This window comes from Scyliorhinus torazame, chromosome 5 (assembly GCF_047496885.1).
Source record: "Scyliorhinus torazame isolate Kashiwa2021f chromosome 5, sScyTor2.1, whole genome shotgun sequence".
In the NCBI taxonomy this organism is placed as follows: domain Eukaryota; kingdom Metazoa; phylum Chordata; class Chondrichthyes; order Carcharhiniformes; family Scyliorhinidae; genus Scyliorhinus; species Scyliorhinus torazame.
The window spans coordinates 92,570,115-92,593,767 of NC_092711.1; the positions used below are offsets into that span (position 1 = coordinate 92,570,115).

General features: G+C 47.6%; 2 protein-coding genes across 9 annotated transcripts in view; one reads left to right on the forward strand and one right to left on the reverse strand.

Moving 5' to 3' along the window:
- The window catches only part of LOC140421495 (uncharacterized), a 395,230-nt gene that overhangs the window by 270,773 nt on the left and 100,804 nt on the right, over positions 1–23,653 (forward strand). The gene's annotated exons all lie outside the window — the stretch shown is intronic.
- Positions 7,765–15,087, reverse strand: LOC140421481 (uncharacterized). 8 transcript variants are annotated; one of them, XM_072506222.1, is made up of 3 exons: positions 14,998–15,087; positions 11,517–11,632; positions 7,765–9,537 (listed from the first exon to the last, which is right to left on the reverse strand). In XM_072506222.1, exon 3 carries the CDS (start codon positions 9,419–9,421, stop codon positions 8,126–8,128), a length of 1,296 nt encoding a protein of 431 aa, XP_072362323.1. In that variant the 5' UTR covers positions 9,422–9,537; positions 11,517–11,632; positions 14,998–15,087; the 3' UTR covers positions 7,765–8,125. The 8 variants fall into 8 exon arrangements, with proteins under 8 accessions (XP_072362323.1, XP_072362320.1, XP_072362318.1 ...); XM_072506219.1 differs by having other exon boundaries at positions 14,249–15,075; XM_072506217.1 differs by having other exon boundaries at positions 12,950–15,075.

Consider the following 23,653-nt stretch of genomic DNA (forward strand, 5'->3'; position numbering starts at 1 on the left):
AGCACAGGTACAACACAGAGTTAGATACAGAGGAAAGCTGCCTCTCCACTGACCCCATCAACCACTCCCAGGACAGGTACAACACGAGGTTAGATACGGAGTAAAGATCCAGTTCCCCTCAGGTGTAGATACACAGGCAGGTTAGCAAAACCAAGGGGCTGGTTTAGCACGCTGGGCTAAATCGCTGGCTTTTAAAGCAGACCAAGGCGGGCCAGCAGCAATGCTCAATTACCGTACCAGCCTCCCCGAACAGGTGCCGGAATGTGGCGACTAGGGGCTTTTCACAGTAACTTCATTGAAGCCTACTCATGACAATAAGCGATTTTCATTTCATTTTCAAAACCATTCCTGGATGCCAAGGCTAGGAGTGACAGTATGGAAGGTATGGCGAGCTGGGACTGTTAAAATTTGGTTTTGGGATCGCAGATTACCCACAAAGTGGAGTGGGGGAATGGGGTTAGATCAAGCTTAAAGCACATCCAGGTAGGTAAATCCCTGGAAACTGATTAAATGTATCCCAGGACGTTGTGGGAGGCTAGGGGGGGAATTGCGGGTTCCCTAGCAGAGATATTTGAATTGTCGACAGCCACAGGTGAGGCGCCTGAAGATTGGAGGGTAGCAAATGTTGTGCCTTTGTTTAAGAAAGGCCAGAGGGAAAAGCCTGGGAACTACAGACTGGTGAGCCTCACGTCTGTGGTGGGTAAGTTGTTGGAAGGTATTCTGAGAGACAGGATCAACCGGCATTTAGAGAGGCAAGGACTGATTAGGGACAGCCAGCATGGCTTTGTGAGTGGAAAATCATGCCTCACAAATTTGGTTGAGTTTTTTAAAGGGGTATCCAACAAGGTAGATGAGAGCAGTGCAGTCGACCTTGTCCACACGGACCTTATCAAGGCCTTTGACAAGGTACTGCATGGTAGGTTGTTGCACAAGGTTAAATCTCACGGGATCCAGGATGAGGTAGCCAATTGGATACAAAATTGGCTTGGCGACAGAAGCCAAAGGGTAGTTGTAGAAGGTTGTTTTTCCAACTGGAGGCCTGTGACCAGCGATGTGCCTCAGGGATCAGTGCTGGGTCCACTGTTATTTGTTATTTATATTAATGATTTGGAGGAGAATGTAGGAGGCATGGTTAGTAAGTTTGCAAATGACACCAAGATTCAGTGAAGAATGTTATTTAGGATTGCATCAGAACTTGATCAATTGGGCCGATGAATGGCAGATGGGAATTAAATTTAGATAAATGTGAGGTGATACATTTTGGTTGATCGAATCGGGGCAGGAACTACTCTGTTCTTTCACTCTCCCCAACTCCCTCCCATTAACTAAGAGATCGAGGAGTACAGGTTCATAACTCCTTGAAAGTGGAGTCAGAGGTGGACAGGGTGATGAAGAAGGCATTCGGCATACTTGGTTTCATTGGTGAGAACATTGAATACAGGAGTTGGGACATCTGGCTGAACTTGTACAAGACATTGGTACGGCCACATTTGGAGTACTGTGTACAGTTCTGGTCCTATTATAGAAAGGATATTATTAAACTGGAAAGAGCGCAGAAAAGATTTACTCGGATGCGACCAGGACTTGATGGTCTGAGTTATGAGAGGCTGGATAGACTAGGACCTTTTTCCCTGGAGAATAGAAGGCTTAAGGGTGATCTTACAGAGGTCTGTAAAATAATGAGGGGCATAGATAAGGTAGATAGTCAACATCTTTTCCCAAAGGTAGAGGAGTCTAGAACTAGAGGGCATAGGTTTAAGGTGAGAGGGGAGAGATATAAAAGGGTACAGAGGGGAATTTTTTTCACACAGAGGCTTGCGAGTATCAGACAGTTCTATGGGAAAGCTGGGTATAGAGGGTTATGGGCCAAATGCGGGCAATTTGGACTAGCTCAGTTGTAAAAACTGGGCGGCATGGACAAGTTGGCCCGAAGGGCCAGTTTTCATGCTGTAAACCTCTCTGACTCTATACAACTGCAGCAAAACATCCCTACATTTATATTAGATTTCCTTTGCAATAAATATTCCACTGACCTTCCGAATCACTTGCTGCACCTGCAGACTAACTTGGGATCGGGCACCGGGATCCCTCTGTACCTCAGAGTTCTGCAATCTCCCTCCATTTAAATAATAGTTTTACTTAACACTTCCTGACAAGGTGGACAATTCACATTTTCCAAAGTGATGCTCCATTTGTCATTTGCCCACTCACTTAGCCTATTTGTAGTCCTTTGCAGACTCATTAAATCCACTTCACAAATTACTTTCCTACCCGTCTATAAGGATCAGAAAATTTAGCCACCAGACATTCAATCCCGTCATCCAACACATTCATACAGATTGTAAATGGGTGAGAGCCCAGCACTGATCCTGGTGACATTCCGCTTGTCACATCTTACCAAACCAGAACTGACCCATTTATACCTACTGGCTGCTTCCTGTTCGCTAACCAATCCTCTATCCATGCTGATATGTTGCCCCCAAACCACGAGCTCTTATTTTGTGTAATAATCTTTGATGTGGCACCTTGGGAAATACCTTCTGCAAATCCAGACAAAGCACATCTACAGGTTCTCCTTTAATGACATCCCTTGTTACTTCCTCAGAGAACATTGATAAATTAGTCAGTCACGATTGATTCCCTGAACCCATTTTCAAACACTGTGTCAAAAGAAAATTCAAATCCCCTCTACCCCTCTGGCTCCTTTGCCAATTACCTTAGAGGGACTCATTTTCTGTTAAAGAGCCTGTCAACCTCTCACCCACTTTCCTGAAAGTGAACAGATTTAATCAGGAAACGTCCAACAAATTCAAATATTTTCCTGTTAAAAGATTATTGACGAAACAGAACATGGTTAAAAAAACTAACAGAAAATTACTTGAGGATCAAAGATAACCAGAGTAACAGAATGTTCACAATGTTCTGGTCCCAAATGGTTTCCCTTCGGCTCCTCTGTACCCTGTTCCCATGACTCCCCGCTTTGGACAAGGGGGCACTGAACCCTGGGGGTAACATCACCATCAGCACCGGTCACTCTCGCCCCTGAACCCCGATTGGTTGGTGGTGCAGTTCCCAGCCAGTCCTCCAGCACCTTCCTGTCTCTATTAGCGACGCCCATGGCAGTTTCCCAACTGGGCCACAGGCCCCATTATTCTCAGCTAAATTCAGCCCTCAGCTCCATCAACTGGCTGTCATTGACACGAGCAATAGAGACTGAAAGGTGCCCAAGGCTCAAATAGGAAGACAAAACTTGTGGATTTGGACCCCCATAAAGTTCAGCAACTTCTTATAAAAAATTCAAATCCCCAGTCAACAAATTAAAGGATCACACGACGGGACTTCAAGTTTTATGAGTTTTAATACAACAAACAAACAAACTAGAAGCTACTTTAACTTGGAAACCTACACATAAACTATAAAATAGAACTTTCCCCTTTTACATAACCGACAATCACACTCCACGATTATAGTTACTCTGTCCTGGAAGTCGAAATTTAATTGTCTCTGAACCTGTCCAAAGTGATAATCCATTCCCGAGGATTTACTTCAGTTCTTCAACCAAGACACTGAGAAACAAAGGGAGAATAGAATAGAATGTGAATTGGCAAAATACATAGAGATTGACTGTTAAAGCTTCTGTGGGTACATAAAAAGGAAACGTTTGGCTCAGACAAAGGTTTGTCTGTTCCAGATAGAGTCAGGAGAATTTAGAATGAGAAATAGAGATCTCTCCAGCCACCTCGTTGAACACGCTGGGATGTAGATCATCAGCTTTTGGGGATTTATTCACTTTCAATCCCATTAATTTCTCCAGTACGACTTCTTCACCAATACTAATCTCTGCCAGTCCCTTGGTTCTCTGGTGTTTTGGGGACAATTTCTGTGTCTTCCTCTGTGAAGACAGACACACATTGTTCAGTTTCTCTGCCATTTCCTCATTCCCCATTCTAAACTCTCCTGTCTCTGCCTGGAATGGACCCACATTGGTCTTTGCTAATCTTTTCCTTTTCACATTCCTGCAGAAGCTTTTCCAGTTGGTTTTTATGTTTCTCGCCAGTTTGCTCTCATCAGTTTCTTGGTCCTCCTTTGCTGAATTCTAATGGATCTCATGGAATCTTTAACTTTTCTTGTTAGTCACGGTTGCATCACTTTTCCTGTTGGATTTTTGTTCCTGAAAGGAATCTATATTTGTTGTGTATATGTGAAATAAAAGTTGCAAAAATCCCAGAGGACCATAGGCTGCTCTCCCCTTTGACAGAGAGAGAGCTGACTGGGGGTGATTTAACCGGAGGGTCAGCACACCTCAGGTGAGGGGCCTGGTTGAGAAGGCGGGGCCTTCATGAATAAACTCTTCCTATGTGACAGGAAGTATTCCTGTATTAGTGTGTGTGTCTGTGGTTCTCGGTGTATGAAAGTGTGGCTGTGTGTGTCTGCAGAATATCTGCGCTGCTTCTAATCAGCTGCAACACAAACTTCCTCTCTCTGAGCAAATGATGTTGGTTCACTGAGAATCCCATCCAGTGATTTGAAAAGTGCCGCTCAGAGATTCCTCATAAAATCAAAGAAGGATGCCTTCAAGTCACCACCGACTCTTCGAAAGACCATCTTACCTATGCCCAATCCCCTGCCCTTTTCCTGCTACCCCACCCCAAGGGGCAATTTAGCATGGCCAATCCACCTCACCTGCACATCATTGGACTATGGACAGAAACCAGGCACCATGCTGGAGGAAACGCATGCAGCCACGGGGGAGGGGGGGGGGGGGGCGGTAGGGAGATATGCCAAGATCTATAGACAGACACCATTGCCCCTCCGCCCCGATCTTTTTAAAGTTTACCTAACAGTTAATAGTGCCTTGTATCAGTGTGACATGATATTGGGATACCGGTGTGAGTGAAAAGATGTAATTTCTTACATATGGAGTAACTGACATGTGAAATGCAGAGTGAGCCTGCACTGTAGAACGGGTCCCAGATACACTCAGCTACTAGAAACAGAACAACACTGAGTGATCAGGAGAATGGGCCATTTTAAATCGTCCATAGAGAAACTGACTTTAAAACAATCAGGATAGGATTAAACAGGCTGGTTTAGCACAGGGCTAAATCGCTGGCTTTGAAAGCAGACCAAGGCAGGCCAGCAGCACAGTTCAATTCCTGTACCAGCCTCCCCGAACAGGTGCCGGAATGTGGCGACTAGGGGCTTTTCACAGTAACTTCATTTGAAGCCTACTTGTGACAATAAGTGATTTTCATTTTCATCCATCAGAGGGAGTAAAATTTAAGTGAAGAGGGATGTAGAATCTGGATTTAGAAAATAAGTAAGTAAAGTAGCCACAGTCCCAGATGTCCATAGACCGTTTTCCCCTTCGAGGGGGAGAGCTGACTGGTGGTGATTTAACCGGAGGATCACCACACCTCGGGCGAGGAGCAGGGTTGGGAATGCAGGGCCTTCATGAATAACCTCAGCCGGTACGGGAATTGAACTCACACTGCTGGCCTTGCTCTGCATCACATAAAAATTGTAAATACATCTGGTTCAAAACAGAAGTTCATGCACGGACTTTAAAAATTCTCCAGCTCTCTGTTCACCTGCATCCACCTTGTGGATCAGGAGGTTGTGGGTTCAAATCCACCTCCAGAAACATGAGCATCAAATCCAGGTTGATATTCTGATGCAGTCCTGAGGGAGCACTGCACTGTCAGAGGTCCCGTGTTCCAGATCAGACCTTCAACTCTGGGCCCATCTGCCCTCAGTTGGGTGTAAAGTTCCCATGATGTTATTCCAAAGAGCAGGGGAGTTCGCCCTGGTTTACTGCTTAATATTCATCCCTCAACAAACATCACTGAACAGATTCTCTGGTCACAGTCACATTTCTGTTTGTGGGATCTTGGTGGATTGGCTGTGCTAAATTGCCCCTTAGTGTCCAACGGTGAAGTGGGGTTACAGTGAGAGGGCGGGGGAAGTGCACCTGGGTGGGGTGCTCTTTTGTAGGGTTGGTGCAAACTCGATGGCCAAATAGCCTCCTTCTGCACTGTAAGATTCTATGATGCTGCCAGACCTGTTGCGTTAATTTGCATTTTCTGCTTTTATTCTATATTACACACCATTTTAATCCACTGATTATATTTATTGAACCACTGTACCATCAACTACCAGGAACAGTGTGTTCATGTTTCAGCTATTCTGGCCTTGGGTGACTGTGTGGAGTTTGCACGTTCTCCCCGTGTCTGTGTGGGTTCCCTCCGGGTGCTCCAGTTTTCTCCCACCGTCCAAAGATGTGCAGGTTAGGTGGATTGGTCATGCTAAATTGCCCCTTCGTGTCCAAAAAAAAGTTAGCTGGAGTTACTGGGTTACGGTGATTGGGTGGAGGCATGGGCTTAAGTAGGGTGCTCTTTCCAAGGGCCAGTGCAGGATCGATGGGCCGAATGGCCTCCTTCTCCACTGTAAATTCTATGATTCTGTATGATTTTCTCTCTCAGGCTTATCCAATGGGTCTGTCTTGTAGTATTTCCCTGATGGTAGCACAGTGGTTAGCACTATTGCTTCACAACACCAGGGTCCTGAGTTCAAATCCCGCTTGGATCACTGTCTGTGCGGATTCTGCACGTTCTCCCCGTGCCTGCATGGGTTTCCTCCGGGTGCTCCGGTTTTCTCCCACAAGTCCTCAAAGACTTGTTAGGTGAATTGGACAGTCTGAATTCTCCCTGTGTACCTGAACATGCACCGGAGTGTGGCGACTAGGGGCTTTTCACAGTAACTTCATTGCAGAGTTAATGTCAGCCTATTTGTGACAATAATAATAATAATCTTTATGTGTTTGGTATATTATGGAGCAGGTAGAACTTCCTTGATTCGGCCTTTTGTCCCCTCAGATATTCCATCTGTTTTTGGTTAATGTGTCTGGAGTCTTTCAGTTCTTCCAGTCCGTCTCCAATTCTCCTTCCTGTCTCGGGTATATGAGTCAAGGGATCTTAGCACTGTGTTTCATGTTGTTTATCTGTCTGTCTCCAGCAGGTATTGTTGTCTCTCGATAATGACTGTGCTGCTACCCTTGCTTCTGGTCTTATGAACATATCCGTGTTGGATCCAAGCTCCCGGATTGTCTGTCTTTCTCTCCGGGTAAGATTCTGTTTGTCTCTTGTATTTCACTGTGACAGGGCAGAGACCTGATTGAAGGGATTCAAACATGGGAGTTCTGGGAAAGATGGGCAAGGATTTGGGAGGTGACAACATGTTCAAAGGGTTTGGAGAGGAGAGGGAGGTTGAAGATGGGGCAGTAATTTGTAAGGATGGCAGGGTCAAGGACCTGTTTTATTGAGGAGGGGGTGATGATGGCAGATTTGAAGGACAGAGGGACAGTACCTGAAGAGAGATAAATGTTGACAATATCCGTGGACACAGGGTAGTTGGCTGATCAGTAGCTCAGTGGGAATAGGGTCGATGGAGCAGCAGCTGGGTCTCATGGAAAGATGAGCTATGAGAGGGCATGAGGGGAGATGGGAGAGAAACTAGAGAAAGATGTGGGTTCAGTGCTCAGGAAAGGATGAAATTTAGAGACAGTTTGGTCGGGTGAGCTCGTGGAAGGGAGGGAAGCAGCAGAGGCAGCTGATCGGATTTACTCAATCTTAGTCACAAAGAAGCTCCACAAGCTCCTCACACTTCTTGTTGGAGGTGAGGATGGAAGAGACAGGGGAGAGCGAGAGAACTTCAAAAGGAACTAACTTGTGTCAGAGATATTAAAAAGTTTCAACACACTGCGTATTTAACACAAATCTAATTTATTTGACTTTTAGCCAGAATATTAGCCCCTGAAAATGGGCTGGAGTTTGTTATCAGCAGAAAGAGACCCAAATGAACATGGTTCAGTCCTGAATGTGAGTCACAGCAAAGTTCAATTACTGCACAGAGATCAAAGAACAATACAGCACAGGAACAGGCCCTTCGGCCCTCCAAGCTTGTACCGGTCATGATACCAACCTTGGCCAAAACCCTTGTGCCGTATCCCTCTGTATCCATGTGTTTGTCAAGATGATTTTTGAACGCCGTTAATCTGGCCTCGTTGGTGTGTCAGCAGGTGGGATGAAGCGGTAAATCCCTTCCCACAATTGGAGCAGGTGAACGGTCACTCTCCAGTGTGAACTCGCTGGTGCCTCTGCAGGACGGATGACTGAGTGAATTCCTTCCCACACGTGGAGCAGGTGAATGGCCTCTCTCCAGTGTGAACTGACTGGTGCCTCTGCAGGTCGGATGACTGAGTGAATCTCTTCCCACACCAGGAGCAGGCAAATGGTTTCTCCCCAGTGTGAATTCGCTGGTGTTTCCGCAGGTCAGATGACCGAGTGAATCCCTTCCCACACCAGGAGCAGGCAAATGTTTTTTCCCCAGTGTGAATTCGCTGGTGTTTCCGCAGGTCGGATGACCGAGTGAATCCCTTCCCACACGTGGAGCACGTGAGTGGCCTCCCCCCAGTGTGAATTTGCTGGTGCTTCTGTAGATCAGATGACTGAGTGAATCTCATCCTACACCAGGAACAGATGAATGGCCCCCCCCCAGTGTGAATTTGCTGGTGTTTCCGCAGAGCTGATGACTGAGTGAATCCCTTCCCACACTGAGAGCAGGCGAATGGTCTCTCCCCAGTGTGAATTCGCCGGTGGTTCTGCAGGGTGGCTGACTCAGTGAATCCCTTCCCACACCAGAAGCAGGTGAATGGTCTCTCCCCAGTGTGAATTCGCTGGTGTGTCAGCAGGTTGGATGACTGAGTGAATTCCTTCCCACACTGGGAGCAGATAAACGGCCTCTCCCCAGTGTGACTTCGCTGATGTACAGTGAGGTGAGATGATCGTCTGAACCCAGTCCCACAGTGAGAGCACCTGAACGGTTTCTCGTCAGTGTGAACACGTTGATGGAGCATCAGTTCCCCAGAACTTTTATAGCTCTTCCTGCAGTCAGGACATTGAAAAGGTTTCTGATCAGTGTGAACTCGCTGGTGCTTCTGCAGGGCCGATGACTGAGTGAATCCCTTCCCACACTCAGAGCAGGTGAATGGTCTCTCCCCAGTGTGAATTCGCTTATGTTTGCGCAGGGCGGATGGCTGAGTGAATCTCTTCCCACACTTGGAGCAGGGGAATGGTCTCTCCCCAGTGTGAATTTGTTGGTGTTTCCGCAGGGCAGATAACTGAGTGAATCCTCTCCCACACTTGGAGCAGGTGAATGGTCTCTCCCCAGTGTGACTGCGGCGATGAGTTTCCAGCCTGGATGGGTAATTGAATTCTTTCCCACAGTCCTCACATTTCCACGGTTTCTCCTCAGTGTGACTGCATTTGTGGCTTGTGAGGCCTGATGATCGAGTGAATCCTCGTCCACACACACAACACGTATACGGTTTCTCTCCACTGTGAACGATGCTTTTTCCTTCCATGTTCAAAGTACGATGATATTCAGGATATGATAAATTGAGGACTCTGTCAGATCCTGATGTGATGCTTGGTTTGAGTTTCTGGACTTTGAAGCTTCCCCTTCGAACACCCGGTGAAACTGATTTAAAACAGAAAATAGGGAGTGAGAGAGAACCCACAAAAACACAAAGACAGGTTGTGAAATTGAGCTGAATGAATCTGGTCATTTGTGGGGTCGGCACTGGGAAAAAGTGACCATGAAAACTGCTGGATTGTCATAAAAACCCAACTGGCCTCTTTGGGAGGAGAGAGAAAGAGGTGAAGAGGGATCTTGTATATCTACACGACATATTAACATTTGCTTTGCCACATATTAGTTAGCAAAGCAAATTCTACCTTGAGCTTCATAAACAGTAATATTGATACTGAAAATATGCTTCTGGTGGCACAGTGATTAGCACTGCTGCCTCACAGCGCCAGGGACCCGGGTTCAATTCCGGCCTTGGTGACTGTGTGTCTGTGTGGAGTTTGCACTTTCTCCCCGTGTCTGCGTGGGTTTCCACACGGTTCTCCGGATTCCCCCCGCAGTCCAAAGACGGGCAAATTAGGTGGATTGGCCTTGATAAATTGTCCCTTCGTGTCTAGGGATGTGCAGGTTAGGTGCGGCTATGGGGTGGCACAGTGGTTAGCACTGCTGCCTCACAGCTCCACAATCCCAGATTCAATTCCAGTCTCGGGTGACTGCCTCTGTGAAGTTTGCATTTTCTCCCCGTGTCTGCATAGATTTCCTCCGGGGGCTCCGGATTCCTCACACAGTCCAAAGATGTGCAGGTTAGGTGGATTGGCCACGCTAAATTGCCTCAAAGGTTAGTTGGGGTGACTGGGTTACGGGGACAAGGTGGAGGCATGGGCTTAAACCTAAGTCGGGTGCTCTTTCCAAGGGCCGGTGCAGACCCCTGGGGCCGAATGGCCTCCCGCTGCATTGTAAAGTCTATGATTCTGCACTGTAGGAATTCTTATGAATCTTTATAAAACTCTGGTCACCACATTTCAGGAAGGATGTGAAGGTTCTTGGAGAAGGTGCAGAGGAGATTTACCAGAATGGTTCCAGTAAAGGAGGTTGAGGGGAGATTTGATTCAGGGACACAAGATTATGCCAGGTTTCCATCAGGTGGACAAAGAAACTCTGTTTCCATTCACTGATCGTACACGCAGTCGGGACACAGATTTAAAGTTTTGGGTAAAACCTGGAATGAACCATACAAGATCCTGAGGGGTCTTGACAGGGTGGATGTGGAGAGGATGTTTCCTCTTGTGGGAGAATCTAGAACGAGGGCATCACTGTTGCAAAATAAGGGGTCACCCATTTCAGATGGAGATGAGGAATTTTTTATTCTCTTGAGGGTTGTAAGACTTTGGAACTCACGTCCTTAAAAGGCAGTGGAAGTAGAGACCTTGAATATTTTTAAGGCAGAGCTGGATAGATTCTTGATGAGCAAGGGGGTGAAAGGTCATCAGGGGTAGGCAGGAATGTGGAGTTGGGGTTAGAATGAGATCAGCCGCAATCTTATTGAATGCTGAACAGGCTCGAGGGGCCGAGTGGCCTGTTCCGAGTTTGTATGTAAAAGGTACAGGAGATATGAGGTGATATGAGATATATGTTTTTACACAGCGAGCGACAATGACCTGAAACATGCTGCCTATGAGGGAGTTTGAAAATAGACACAATGAATGATTTGATTTCAAAAGGAAATTGGATATCTGAGGGAAATAAACCTGTGAGGATACAGGGATAGAGCAGGAGAATGGCACTGACTGGATTGCTCCAGAGAGCTAGCATGGACTCAATGGACTGAATGCCGTTCTTTGTGCCATCATGTCTCTGACTCTTTTGTGTAATCTAGTTTCGTAATTTAACCCCGGGGGGTTCAGATATCACTCAGGTAAATCTGAGCTACACTCCCTCCGAGGCCATTCTATCCTTCCTCAGGTTTGTTGCCCAGAACTGAACACAGTTCTCCAGGTTTGGTCTAACCAGGGTTTGTGAATCTCGGGGCTTTTCCAGTCACACTGAGACCTGAAATCTTCCCTCACAGACAGAACAGACAAACCTTTTACCTTCCACACCGAAATGCTGCTGAAATTCAGGTTCTCATGAATCGAGTGACTCTGTCAGATCGTGATGTGACGTTTGGTTTGCTTTTCCCGTCTGTTAAACCTCCACTTCCATTATCCTGTAAATTTACAGAAACCGCACTGTCAGTTTAGGACAGAAATTCACAACATTCTCTCCTCATCAACTTTGATTAAATGTATTCCTGGAGGTTTGATCACATGACCTCCCCCATCCTCCAGTCCGGCCAACACATCCATCCTTGTGACACACTGCCTTCCTCGGCCAATTGGGAAGAAAAATGACTCGTTACCTTACAGGATAGTTACTGTCCCAACGATTTTCAAGACACCCATGTATGAATCTCACCAACGCAGGGAGCTGAGTTGGTGCGAATCCGGGGAGGAGCAGCTTTGGAACAGTAAATATAAATAACTTACCTCGGGACTATACGGCCTAGTCGGCAGGGAGCGGATTTGGCCCGAATCCGGGGAGGAGGAGCTTCGGAAGAGTAAATATAAATAACTTACCTCAGAGTAAAGCTGATTCGCTGGTTGGGAATCTGTTCTAAATTTGAGAAACTGGAGTAATTAACTAAGTAGGGAGTAACTCGGAGATTAGTAACTAGGAGAGTGCTGTTTGTATCTATATCAACCATTTGGATGAGAACGTACAAGGCATGATCAGTAAGTTTGCAGATGATACTAAAATAGGTGGTATTGTCGGCAGTGAGGAAGGTTATCAAAAATTGCAGCAGGCTCTCGATCAGCTGGGAAAGTGGGCTGAGAAATGGCAAACGGAGTTCAATACAGATAAGTGTGAGGAGTTGCATTTCAGAAAGTCAAATCAAGGTAGGACTTTCACAGTGAATGGTAGGGCCTGAGGGAATATCGTGGAACAGAGGGACCTTGGAGTTCGGGTGCACGGTTCTCTAAAGGTGGAGTCACAGGTAGATAGGGAAGTGAAGAAGGCTTTTGGCCTTCATCAGTCAGGGCATTGAGTGTAGAAGTTGGGAAGTTATATTGCAGTTGTACAGGACGTTGGTGAGGTCGCACCTGGAGTATTGTGTTCAGTTTTGGTTGCTTTGCTATGGGAAAGATGTTATTAAACTGGAGAGAGTGCAGAAGAGATTTACAAGGATGTTGCCAGGACTCAAGAGACTGAGTTATAGGGAGAGATTGGACGCAGGTTCAATTCCTGCAGCGGCCTCCCCGAACAGCCGCCGGAATGCGGTGACTAGGGACTTTTCACAGTAACTTCATTGAAGCTTACTTGTGACAATAAGTGATTATTATTATTGTTATTATCTTCTGACAGTTTTATGCTGTCATCAATGCTGTCTACGATGCCACCGAACTTTGTATTATCAGCAAAAGTGCAGAAGAGGCACGTCGATCCATCGAGTTTGCACCAACACATCAAATCCTGACCCACCTACCTAATCCCATTTGCCAGCACTTGGCCCATAGCCCTGAATGTTATGATGTGTCAGTCTTCATCCAGGAACTTTTAAGAGGATGTGAGGCAAGTCGTCTCTACCACCCTCCTCAGCGGTGCATTCCAGACCCTCACCACCCTCTGGGTAAAAATGTTTTTCCTCAAGATATGTGTCAATAAATCTAATGATGTGGAGATGCCGGCGTTGGACTGGGGTGAGCACAGTACGAAGTCTTACAACACCAGGTTAAAGTCCAACAGGTTTGTTTCGATGTCACTAGCTTTCGGAGCGCTGCTCCTTCCTCAGGTGAATGAAGAGGTCTGTTCCAGAAACACATATATAGACAAATTCAAAGATGCCAAACAATGCTAGGAATGCGAGCATTAGCAGGTGATTAAATCTTTACAGATCCAGAGATGGGGTAACCCCAGGTTAAAGAGGTGTGAATTGTCTCAAGCCAGGACAGTTGGTAGGATTTCGCAGGCCAGATGGTGGGGGATGAATGTAATGTGACATGAATCCCAGGTCCCGGTTGAGGCCGCACTCATGTGTGCGGAACTTGGCTATAAGTTTCTGCTCGGCGATTCTGCGTTGTCGCGGGTCCTGAAGGCCGGCTTGGAGAATGCTTACCCGGAGATCAGAGGCTGAATGCCCTTGAATGCTGAAGTGTTCCCCGACTGGAAGGGAACATTCCTGCCTGGTGATTGTTGCGCAATGTCCGTTCATTCGTTGTCGCAGCGTCTGCATGGTCTCGCCAATGTACCACGCTTCGGGACATCCTTTCCTGCAGCGTATGAGGTAGACAACGTTGGCCGAGTCGCACGAGTATGTACCACGTACCTGGTGGGTGGTGTTCTCACGTGTAATAGTGGTATCCATGTCGATGATCTGGCACGTCTTGCAGAGATTACCATGACAGGGTTTTGTGGTGTCGTGGTCACTGTTCTGAAGACTGGGTAGTTTGCTGCAAACAATGGTTCGTTTGAGGTTGCGCGGTTGTTTGAAGGCAAGTAGTGGGGGTGTGGGGATGACCTTGGCAAGATGTTCATCGTCATCAATGACGTGTTGAAGGCTGTGAAGAAAATGACGTAGTTTCTCCGCTCCGGGGAAGTACTGGACGACGAAGGGTATTCTGTCGGTTGTGTCCCATGTTTGTCTTCTGAGGAGGTCGGTCCGGTTTATCTAATAATAAATCTAATATAATCTAACCCCACTCTCTGCTGTCTGTTGGTTAGCCAATCCTCAATCCAAGCTAATATATTACCTCTCAACCCTGTGGGATCTTCCCTTGTTTATTACCTTTCGTGTGACACCTTATCAACTGTATTCTGGAAGTCCAAATACATCCACAGGACCCCCATTATCCACCTGGCCTGTTACATCTTCCAAGAACTCCAACAAGTGAGTCAAACACTTCACCAAACCACGCTGACTGATGGATTGCGGTTTGACTTTCCAAATGTCCAGTTACTATTTCCTCAATAATGGATTCCAACAGTTTCCCAACAACAGGCTTTAAACTAACTAGTTTCCGACTTTCTGCCTTTTTGAACAGGAGGGGTGCCATTAGACTTTTCCTCTAATGCAGTGACATTGTCACTGGGTCAGTGTCTCCCCCCTTGGTCTCTGTGACGTTGTTTGTGGAGAGAAGCCGGAAGCGGCGGATAGTGAGAGTGGAGACTGTTCACTGTTTCACATTCGGCGCTGGGACCGCACTGGGGGTTTGGAAAACCCGACACTGACCTTTCACCTGAACCTCACAATACACAATATTGACGGCAGCATCGAACCAATAGCCGAAGAGTGGGCGGGTCCAGAGGACCAATCCAGTCTGACTGGTCCTCCAATCAATCAGCGTGAATAAGGAGGCGGGACTGGGCTGAGTGAAGCATGCGCAGTGTGATTAATGGTGACACAGCAAAAGCTTCTTTCTCGTATCCACAATCCGTAAAGGTGGGAATGGCGGGACGGAGGGAGAGATAAATCAGGAGGGTCGTTAGGCACGCTTCGTGTACATGTTAGATAGACCAAAAATCCGGAAAAATAACCTGCCGGGACCTGAGGATCTCAGCGGGAGCTGCAGTTTTCTCACAGACAAGATTTTGCGGCCGCCATCTTTATTTGGTACTGGCAGTGGCGCGCATGCGCCATCGGGATCCTTATTTGGATCACTAGCGGCAGTGCCCCCGCCATCTTTATCGGGGCACGAGCAGCAGAGGGCAGGCTCAGTGGCCATCATTGTTGGGGGCAACATTTTTTTGAAACGTTCCTTCATGACAGAATGTCCAGCAAACTGCTTCACTCTGAGTTACAAATTCCTATTTTGGGGCAGAATATATGTCCAGGGCTGTGACAATAATTCGAATTTATATGGTGACTTGAACAGAATAAAACTTTGAAGACTTTCAGAGAAACGTTACAAAGTAACAATTGACACTGAGCCACAAGAGGAGATATTAGATTTTAAGGACAATCTTAATGGAGGAAAGTGAACCGGAGAGTTTGAAGGAGGAAATTCCAGAAATGGAGTCCCTGGCAACTAAGTAATGGTGGAGAGATTAAAATCAGGAATTCTCAAGTGGCTGGAATTAAATGAGTGCAGCGATCTCAAAGGGGTGTGTGTGGAGGAAATTACAGTGATCAGGATGATCATTACCATGGAGTAAAACAATGAGAAATTTAAACTTTTTGTGCCTTTTAAAAGGAAGCCTTTGCAGATCAGTGGGCACAGGGGCTGGTGTGAGTAAGTAAATAGGTAGCAGAGTTTTGGATGGGATGGAGGGGGTTGTTTAATGTTAGAGTTCGGCTGCGAGTGCGTTGGAATAATTTGTTTGAGAGCTAACAGAAGAATGGATGATGGTTTCTGCAGCAGATGAACAGAGACTAAGGTGGAGTCGAGCTGCGTTCCTGAGGTGGAAGTCGGCAATCTTGGTGATGATGTAGATCTGTGGTCACGAGCTCATCTGGTGGTGAAATATTTCACCATGGTTGTGAACAGTCAGCTTCAGCCTCAGACATTTGACAGGGATGGAATTGGTAACAAGGGAGTGGAGTTTGTAGCGGTGATGAAAGGCAATGTGTTCACTCATCCAGTTCTGGATTTCAGACAAGTTCAACAGTGTGTGTCTTAAGACCATAAGACCATAAGACATAGGAGTGGAAGTAAGGCCATTCGGCCCATCGAGTCCACTCCACCATTCAATCATGGCTGATTTCAACTCCATTTACCCGCTCTCTCTCCATAGCCCTTAACTCCTCGAGAAATCAAGAATTTATCAACTTCTGTCTTAAAGACACTCAACGTCCCGGCCTCCACCGCCCAATGAATTCCACATACCCACCACTCTCTGGCTGAAGAAATTTCTCCTCATCTCTGTTCTAAAGTGACTCCCTTTTATTCTAAGGCTGTGCCCCCGGGTCCTAGTCTCCCCTGTTAATGGAAACAACTTCCCTACATCCACCCTATCTAAGCCATTCATTATCTTGTAAGTTTCTATTAGATCTCCCCTCAACCTCCTAAACTCCAATGAATATAATCCCAGGATCCTCAGACGTTCATCGTATGTTAGGCCTACCATTCCTGGGATCATCCGTGTGAATCTCCGCTGGACCCGCTCCAGTGCCAGTATGTCCTTCCCGAGGTGTGGGGCCCAAAATTGCTCACAGTATTCTAAATGGGGCCTAACTAATGCTTTATAAAGCTTCAGAAGTACATCCCTGCTTTTATATTCCAAGCCTCTTGGGATGAATGACAACATTGCATTTGCTTTCTTAATTACGGACTCAACCTGCAAGTTTACCTTTAGAGAATCCTGGACTAGGACTGCCAAGTCCCTTCGCGCTTCATCATTATGAATTTTGTCACCGTTTAGAAAATAGTCCACGCCTCTATTCTTTTTTCCAAAGTGCAAGACCTCGCACTTGCCCACGTTGAATTTCATCTACCATTTCTTGGACCACTCTCCTAAACTGTCTAAATCTTTCTGAAGCCTCCCCACCTCCTCCATACTACCTGCCCCTCCACCTATCTTCGTAACATCGGCAAACTTAGCCAGAATGCCCTCAGTCCCGTTATCTAGATCGTTAATATATGAAGAGAACAGCTGTGGCCCCAACACTGAACCCTGCGGGACACCACTCGTCACCGGTTGCCATTCTGAAAAAGAACCTTTTATCCCAACTCTCTGCCTTCTGCCTGACAGCCAATCGTCAATCCATGTTAGTACCTTGCCTCGAATACCATGGGCCCTTACTTTACTCAGCAGTCTCCCGTGAGGCACCTTATCAAAGGCCTTTTGGAAGTCAAGATAGATAACATCCATTGGCTCTCCTTGGTCTAACATATTTGTTATCTCTTCAAAGAACTCTAACAGGTTTGTCAGGCACGACCTCCCCTTACTAAATCCATGCTGACTTGTCCTAATCCGACCCTGCACTTCCAAGAATTTAGAAATCTCATTCTTAACAATGGATTCTAGAATCTTGCCAACAACCGAGGTCAGGCTAATTGGCCTATAATTTTCCATCTTTTTCCTTGTTCCCTTCTTGAACAGTGGGGTTACAACAGCGATTTTCCAATCCTCTGGTACTTTCCCTGACTCCAGTGACTGTTGAAACATCACCAACGCTTCCACTATCTCCTTTAGAACTCTAGGATGTAGCCCATCTGGACCCGGAGATTTGTCAATTTTTAGACCTCTTAGTTTCTCTAGCACTTTCTCCTTTGTGATGGCTACCACATTCAACTCTGTCCCCTGACTCTCCGGAATTGTTGGGATATTACTCATGTCTTCTACTGTGAAGACTGACGCAAAGTACTTATTCAGTTCCTCGGCTATTTCCATGTCTCCCATCACAAAATTTCCAGCGTCATTTTGGAGCGGCCCAATGTCAACTTTTGCCTCCCGTTTGTTTTTAATGTATTGAAAGAAACTTTTACTATCATTTCTAATGTTACTGGCTAGCCTACCTTCAAACTTGATCCTCTCTTTCCTTATCTCTCTCTTTGTTATCCTCTGTTTGTTTTTGTAGCCTTCCCAATCTTCTGACTTCCCACTACTCTTTGCCACATTATAGGCTTTCTCTTTTGCTTTGATGCATTCCCTCACTTCCTTTGTCAGCCATGGCTGCCTAATCTCCCCTCTGATAACCTTTATTTTCTTTGGGATGAACCTCTGTACTGTGTCCTCAATTACTCCCAGAAACTCCTGCCATTGCTGTTCTACTGTCTTTCCCACTAGGGTCTGCTCCCAGTCGATTTTCGTCAGTTCCTCCCTCATGCCCCTGTAGTTACCTTTATTTAACATCCCTGGATGTTTAAATGCCAGTCCTGAACCCCCTGCAACCACGTCTCTGTGATGCCTACCACATCATACCTGCAAGTCACAATCTGGGCCACAAGCTCGTCTACCTTGTTCCGTACACTGCGCGCATTTAAATATAGCACCTTTAATTCTCTATTGACCGTCCCTTTTTGTTTTCTTAGTGTGGTGGACCTTGGTTTACTGAGCCTTTCCATACACTGTGTCATATTTTGTGGGATGGGGACTATTGTAACCTCTCCTGAGTTCTGTCTTTTTGTGCTTTTTTGTATTCCTAAGCAGCTACGCTTCCCACTGATTACTTCACCTCTTGGTTCCCTGACTTTCCCTTTCTTGGAAAGGAACTTGCAGGTGGTGATGTTCACATACATCTGCTGTCCTGTCCATCCAGATGGTGGAGGTTAAGTGTTTAGGAGATTCTGTCAAATTGTGATTCAGTTGCTGGTCCATTGTTTGCTGTTACCCTCACTCCTTTCTCACTCTCTCCCTTTCCATCATCTTTTTGATTCTCTCTCTCCCCCACTACTCACTCTCTTTCTCTCTCACTCGGTTTCTCACATAAAATTCGAGTCGAGAGGGTTGTGGATGATAATAAGAATCATTATTGTCACAATTAGATTTAAATGAACACTGCAATGAAGTTACTGTGACCATCGTTGAATATATTTAAGGCTGAGATGGTGAGATTTTTGGTCTCTCAGGAAGTCAAAGGACACAGAGAGCTAACGGGAAAGTGGAATTGAAGACCAAGATCAGCCACAATCGTGTTCAATGGCAGAGCAGGTTTGACGGGCCGAATGGTCTACTTCTGCTCCTATTTCTTGTGTTCTTGCAGAGGCCCGAATCTTGTGTGGGCTCAGACCGGGTGGCAGGTTCCCTTCCCTGAAGGACAATAACAAACTAGTTCACTTTCAACAGTTTTCATAGTCACTTTTTCCCAGTGCCGGCCCCACAAGTTACCAGATACATTCAGCTCAATTTCCCAACCTGCCTTTGTGTTTTTGTGGGTTCTCTCTCACTCCCTATTTTCTGTTTTAAATCAGTTTCACAGGGTATCAGCAGGGAAGGATGTGGGAATTGGGAATCAGCAATTGGGAAACTCCAACCAAACACCACATCAAAATCTGACAGTCGTGTAACTGATCGTAACCTGAATATCATCAGATTTTGAACATGGAAGGAAAAATCACAGTTCACAGTGGCAAGAAACCGTACACGTGTTCTGTGAGTTGTCAAAACACAAGTGCAGTCACAGCAGGGAGAAACCATGGAAATGTGGGGACTGTGCAAGGCGTTCAATTACCCATCTGACCTGGTAACCCATCGACACATTCCCGTAACAGCCTCCCCGAACAGGCGCCGGAATGTGGCGACTAGGGGCTTTTCACAGTACCTTCATTTGAAGCCTACTTGTGACAATAAGCGATTTTCATTCATTTCATTTCACTGGGGAGAAGCCTGTCACCTGCCCCGAGTGTGGGCGTGGATTCACTCAGTCATACAGCCTGTTGATGCACCAGCGAGTTAACACTGGGGAAAGGCCTTTCACCTGCCCCGAGTGTGGGAAGGGATTCACTCATTCATCCCAACTGCTGACACACCAGCAGATTCACAATGATGAGACCTTTTAAATGCAGAAAATGCGGGAAGTGCTTTGAAGGTTCTTGGGATCAGGTGTCCCATCAAAGAGTTCACACTGACGAGAGACCGTTTAAATGCTGCCACGAGGTGACATCATCCAAAAGTGTAGTTTTCACATGTCCACTGACAACATCCAGCTCTACCTCACCCGCATCCCTCCCCATTCCTCCACTGTTACTAAATTATCAAACTGCTTGTCCCACATCCGGTCCTGGATGAACAGAAATTTCCTCCAATTAAAAATTGGAAGACCAAAGCCATTGTCTTCAGTCAGCATTAGAAATTCCATTACCCCGACTTCCGGTTACGGTGATGCACTGCTAAGTCGCACGTTACGGCACCTCACGTTCCAACGCACTTTTGGGCTCTTATCGGGAGCCCCAACGGAATTTCTTTCCCACCCAACCCAGTGTGAGGTGACGAAGGAAGGAGTCCCCCCGGGTGTGTATGGAAAGGAGTGGCGGTAGTGGCCAGATTGCGGAGGATCCTTTGTAGCAGTGGCAGAGAAGAGAAGGGAGAAGCAAGATGGCGGCCGATGGAGCCCAGATGGTATGGGGCCCGGACCAGCAGGAGTTTCTCCGACGATGTGTGGAGGAGCTCAAGAAAGAGGTGCTGGCGCCGATGTTACTGGCAATCGAGGGACTGAAGGAAACACAAAAGGTCCAGGCGATGGAGCTTCGTGGAGTGAATACAAAGGCAGCCGAGAATGAAGATGAGATACAGGGCCTAGTGGTAAAAACGGAGACACACGAGGCACTACACAAGAGGTGCATAGAAAGGCTGGAAGCCCTGGAGAACAGCTCGAGGAGGAAAAACCTACGGATTCTAGGTCTCCCCGAAGGAACAGAGGGAGCTGATGCGAGCACGATGCTCCACGCGCTAATGGGAGCTGAGGCCCCAACGGGCCCCCTGGAAGTGGAGGGAGTGTACCGGGTCCTCGTGAGAAGACCAAAGGCAGGGGAACCACCAAGAGCAATAGTGGTGAAGTTCCATCGCTGCAGGGACAGAGAGATGGTCCTGAGCTGGGCCAAGAAGGCACGGAGTAGCAAATGGGAGAATGCGGTGATACGTGTGTATCAGGACTGGAGTGCGGAGGTGGCGAGAAGGAGGGCGAGCTTTAACCAGGCCAAGACGGTGCTCCATAGGAAGAAAATTAAATTTGGGATGCTGTAGCCGGCGCGACTGTGGGTCACGCATCAGGGCAAGCACCACTACTTCGAGACGGCGGAGGAGGCATGGACATTCATCCAAGAAGAGAAACTGGATTGGATTTGAAAGTTTGATGTTTGGAGAGAAGCAGCGAGGTGGTGGTACAGTAATGTAAAGTGGGGAAAGGGGAGGGCTACTGTATAGCAATGTTGGACGGGGAATTTTTCTCCCCCCGATGGGGGGGACACGAAGAAATGTGGGCGCCGGTGGGAAAAGGGACAGGGAAGGGGAATGAGGGAACTGCGCCATAGGGGGCGGCGCCGAGAGGAAAGCATGGGTATTTTCCCGCGCTATGGAAATTATAGCGGGAAAACGGGTGCAGGAAGGATGGGAGCCTCACACGCAGGGAGGTGAAAGAGTGAACGGGGGAAGCCGAGGTCAGCCAGAGTTAGCTGACTTCCGGAAGCAATATGGGGGGAGTAATCAAGCTAGAGGGGGATCTAGCGGGGAGGGGGATTAACTGGGTTGCTGCTGCTGAGTGCAAGGGGGAGCTGGTAAGAGATGAGGTGGTCGGGGCGGGAGGGCGCTGCCAGGGGGACAGACGGGTGCATGGGACCTGGATGAGGAGATGGCCTAAAAAAGGGGATGGCTAGTCGACGAGGGTGGTGGGTGGTGAATGGCCCCCCAATCCGGCTGATCACGTGGAATGTGAGAGGTTTAAATGGGCCGATTAAGTGGGCACGGGTGTTTGCGCACTTCAAGAGACTGAAGGCGGACGTAGTCATGCTCCAGGAGACGCACCTGAAGTTGGCGGATCAGGTTAGACTAAGAAAAGGATGGGTGGAACAGGGATCCCACTCAGGGTTGGACGCAATAAACAGAGGGGTGGCAATATTGATGGGGAAACGTGTATCATTCGAGGCTAAGAACATAGTGGTGGACAGTGGGGGCAGATATGTGATGGCGAGTGGCAGACTGCAGGGCGAGGCAGTTGTGCTGGTGAATGTATATGCCCCGAATTGGGATGACGCGGGATTCATGAAGCGAATGCTGGGACCTATCCCGGACCTGGAGGTGGGAAATTTGATAATGGGGGGGGGGGGGGGGGGGGACTTTAACACAGTGCTGGATCCAGGGCTAGACCGGTCCAGATCCAGGACCGGGAGAAGGCCGGCAGCGGCCAAGGTGCTTAAGGGATTTATGGAACAAATGGGGGGAGTGGATCCGTGGAGATTCGCCAGACCGATGGGTAAAGAGTTCTCTTTTTTCTCCCACGTCCACAAGGTATACTCCCGGATAGACTTTTTCACTTTGGGAAGGGCACTGATCCCGAAGGTGGCAGGAATGGAGTACTCGGCCATAGCCATTTCAGATCACGCCCCGCACTGGGTGGATCTGGAACTAGGAGAGGAAAGGGAGCAGCGCCCACTCTGGTGACTAGATATGGGACTACTGGCGGACGAGGGGGTCTGCGGAAGGGTGAGGGGGTGTATTGAGCGATACTTGGAGGTCAACGACGATGGGGAGGTTCAGGTGGGGGTAGTAGAGGAAGCGCTGAAGGCGGAGGTTATAGGAGAGCTGATCTCCAACAGAGCCCACAAGGGGAAACAAGAGGGCAAAGAAAGAGAGATTAGTGGGGGAAATTCTGAGGGTGGATAAAAAATATGCGGAGGCCCCAGACGAAGGGCTATACAGAGAAAGGCTAAGATTACAGACGGAGTTTGACCTGCTGACCACGGGAAAGGCAGAGGCACAGTGGAGGAAGGCACAGGGGATACAATATGAGTATAGGGAAAAGGCGAGCCGGCTGCTAGCCCAACAACTTCGGAAGCGGGTGGCGGCGAGAGAGATCGGGGGAGTTAGGGACGAAACGGGAAATATGGAGCAGAGAGCAGGGAATGTGAATGAGGTGTTCAAGACCTTCTATGAGAGGCTATACAAGTCCCAACCCCCGGGGGGAAAAGAAGGAATGCTACACTTTCTGGACCAGCTAAGGTTCCCGAAGGTGAAGGGGCAGGAGGTGGCAGGTCCGGGGGCATTAATCGAGGTGGATGAGGTGATTAAAGGACTGGGGAACATGCAGGCAGGGAAGGCCCCGGGACCAGATGGGTTTCCGGTGGAATTCTACAGGAAGTATATGGACCTGTTGGCCCCGTTTTTGGCGAGAACCTTTAATGAGGCTAAGGAAAGGGGGATGCTACCCCCGACAATGTTGGAGGCGACGATATCGCTAATCCTGAAACGAGATAAAGACCCGCTGCAGTGCGGGCCATACAGGCCCATCTCACTCCTAAATGTAGACGCCAAACTGCTGGCCAAAGTGATGGCGACAAGGATAGAGGATTGTGTCCCAGGGGTGGTGCATGACGATCAGACAGGGTTTGTAAAGGGGAGACAACTGAATGCTAATGTACGAAGGATGCTGGGTGTGATGATGACACCCCCACCAGAAGGGGAGGCAGAGATAGTGGCGGCATTGGATGCAGAGAAGGCATTCGATAGGGTGGAGTGGGACTATCTGTGGGAGGTGCTGAAGAGGTTTGGGTTCGGTGAGGGGTTTATTAGATGGGTCAGACTCTTATATGGGGCCCCG

Coding starts and splice junctions, on each gene's coding strand:
- LOC140421481 (XM_072506222.1), bottom strand. CDS start 9,421: ATGGAAGGAAAAAGCATCGTTCACAGTGGAGAGAAACCGTATACGTGT.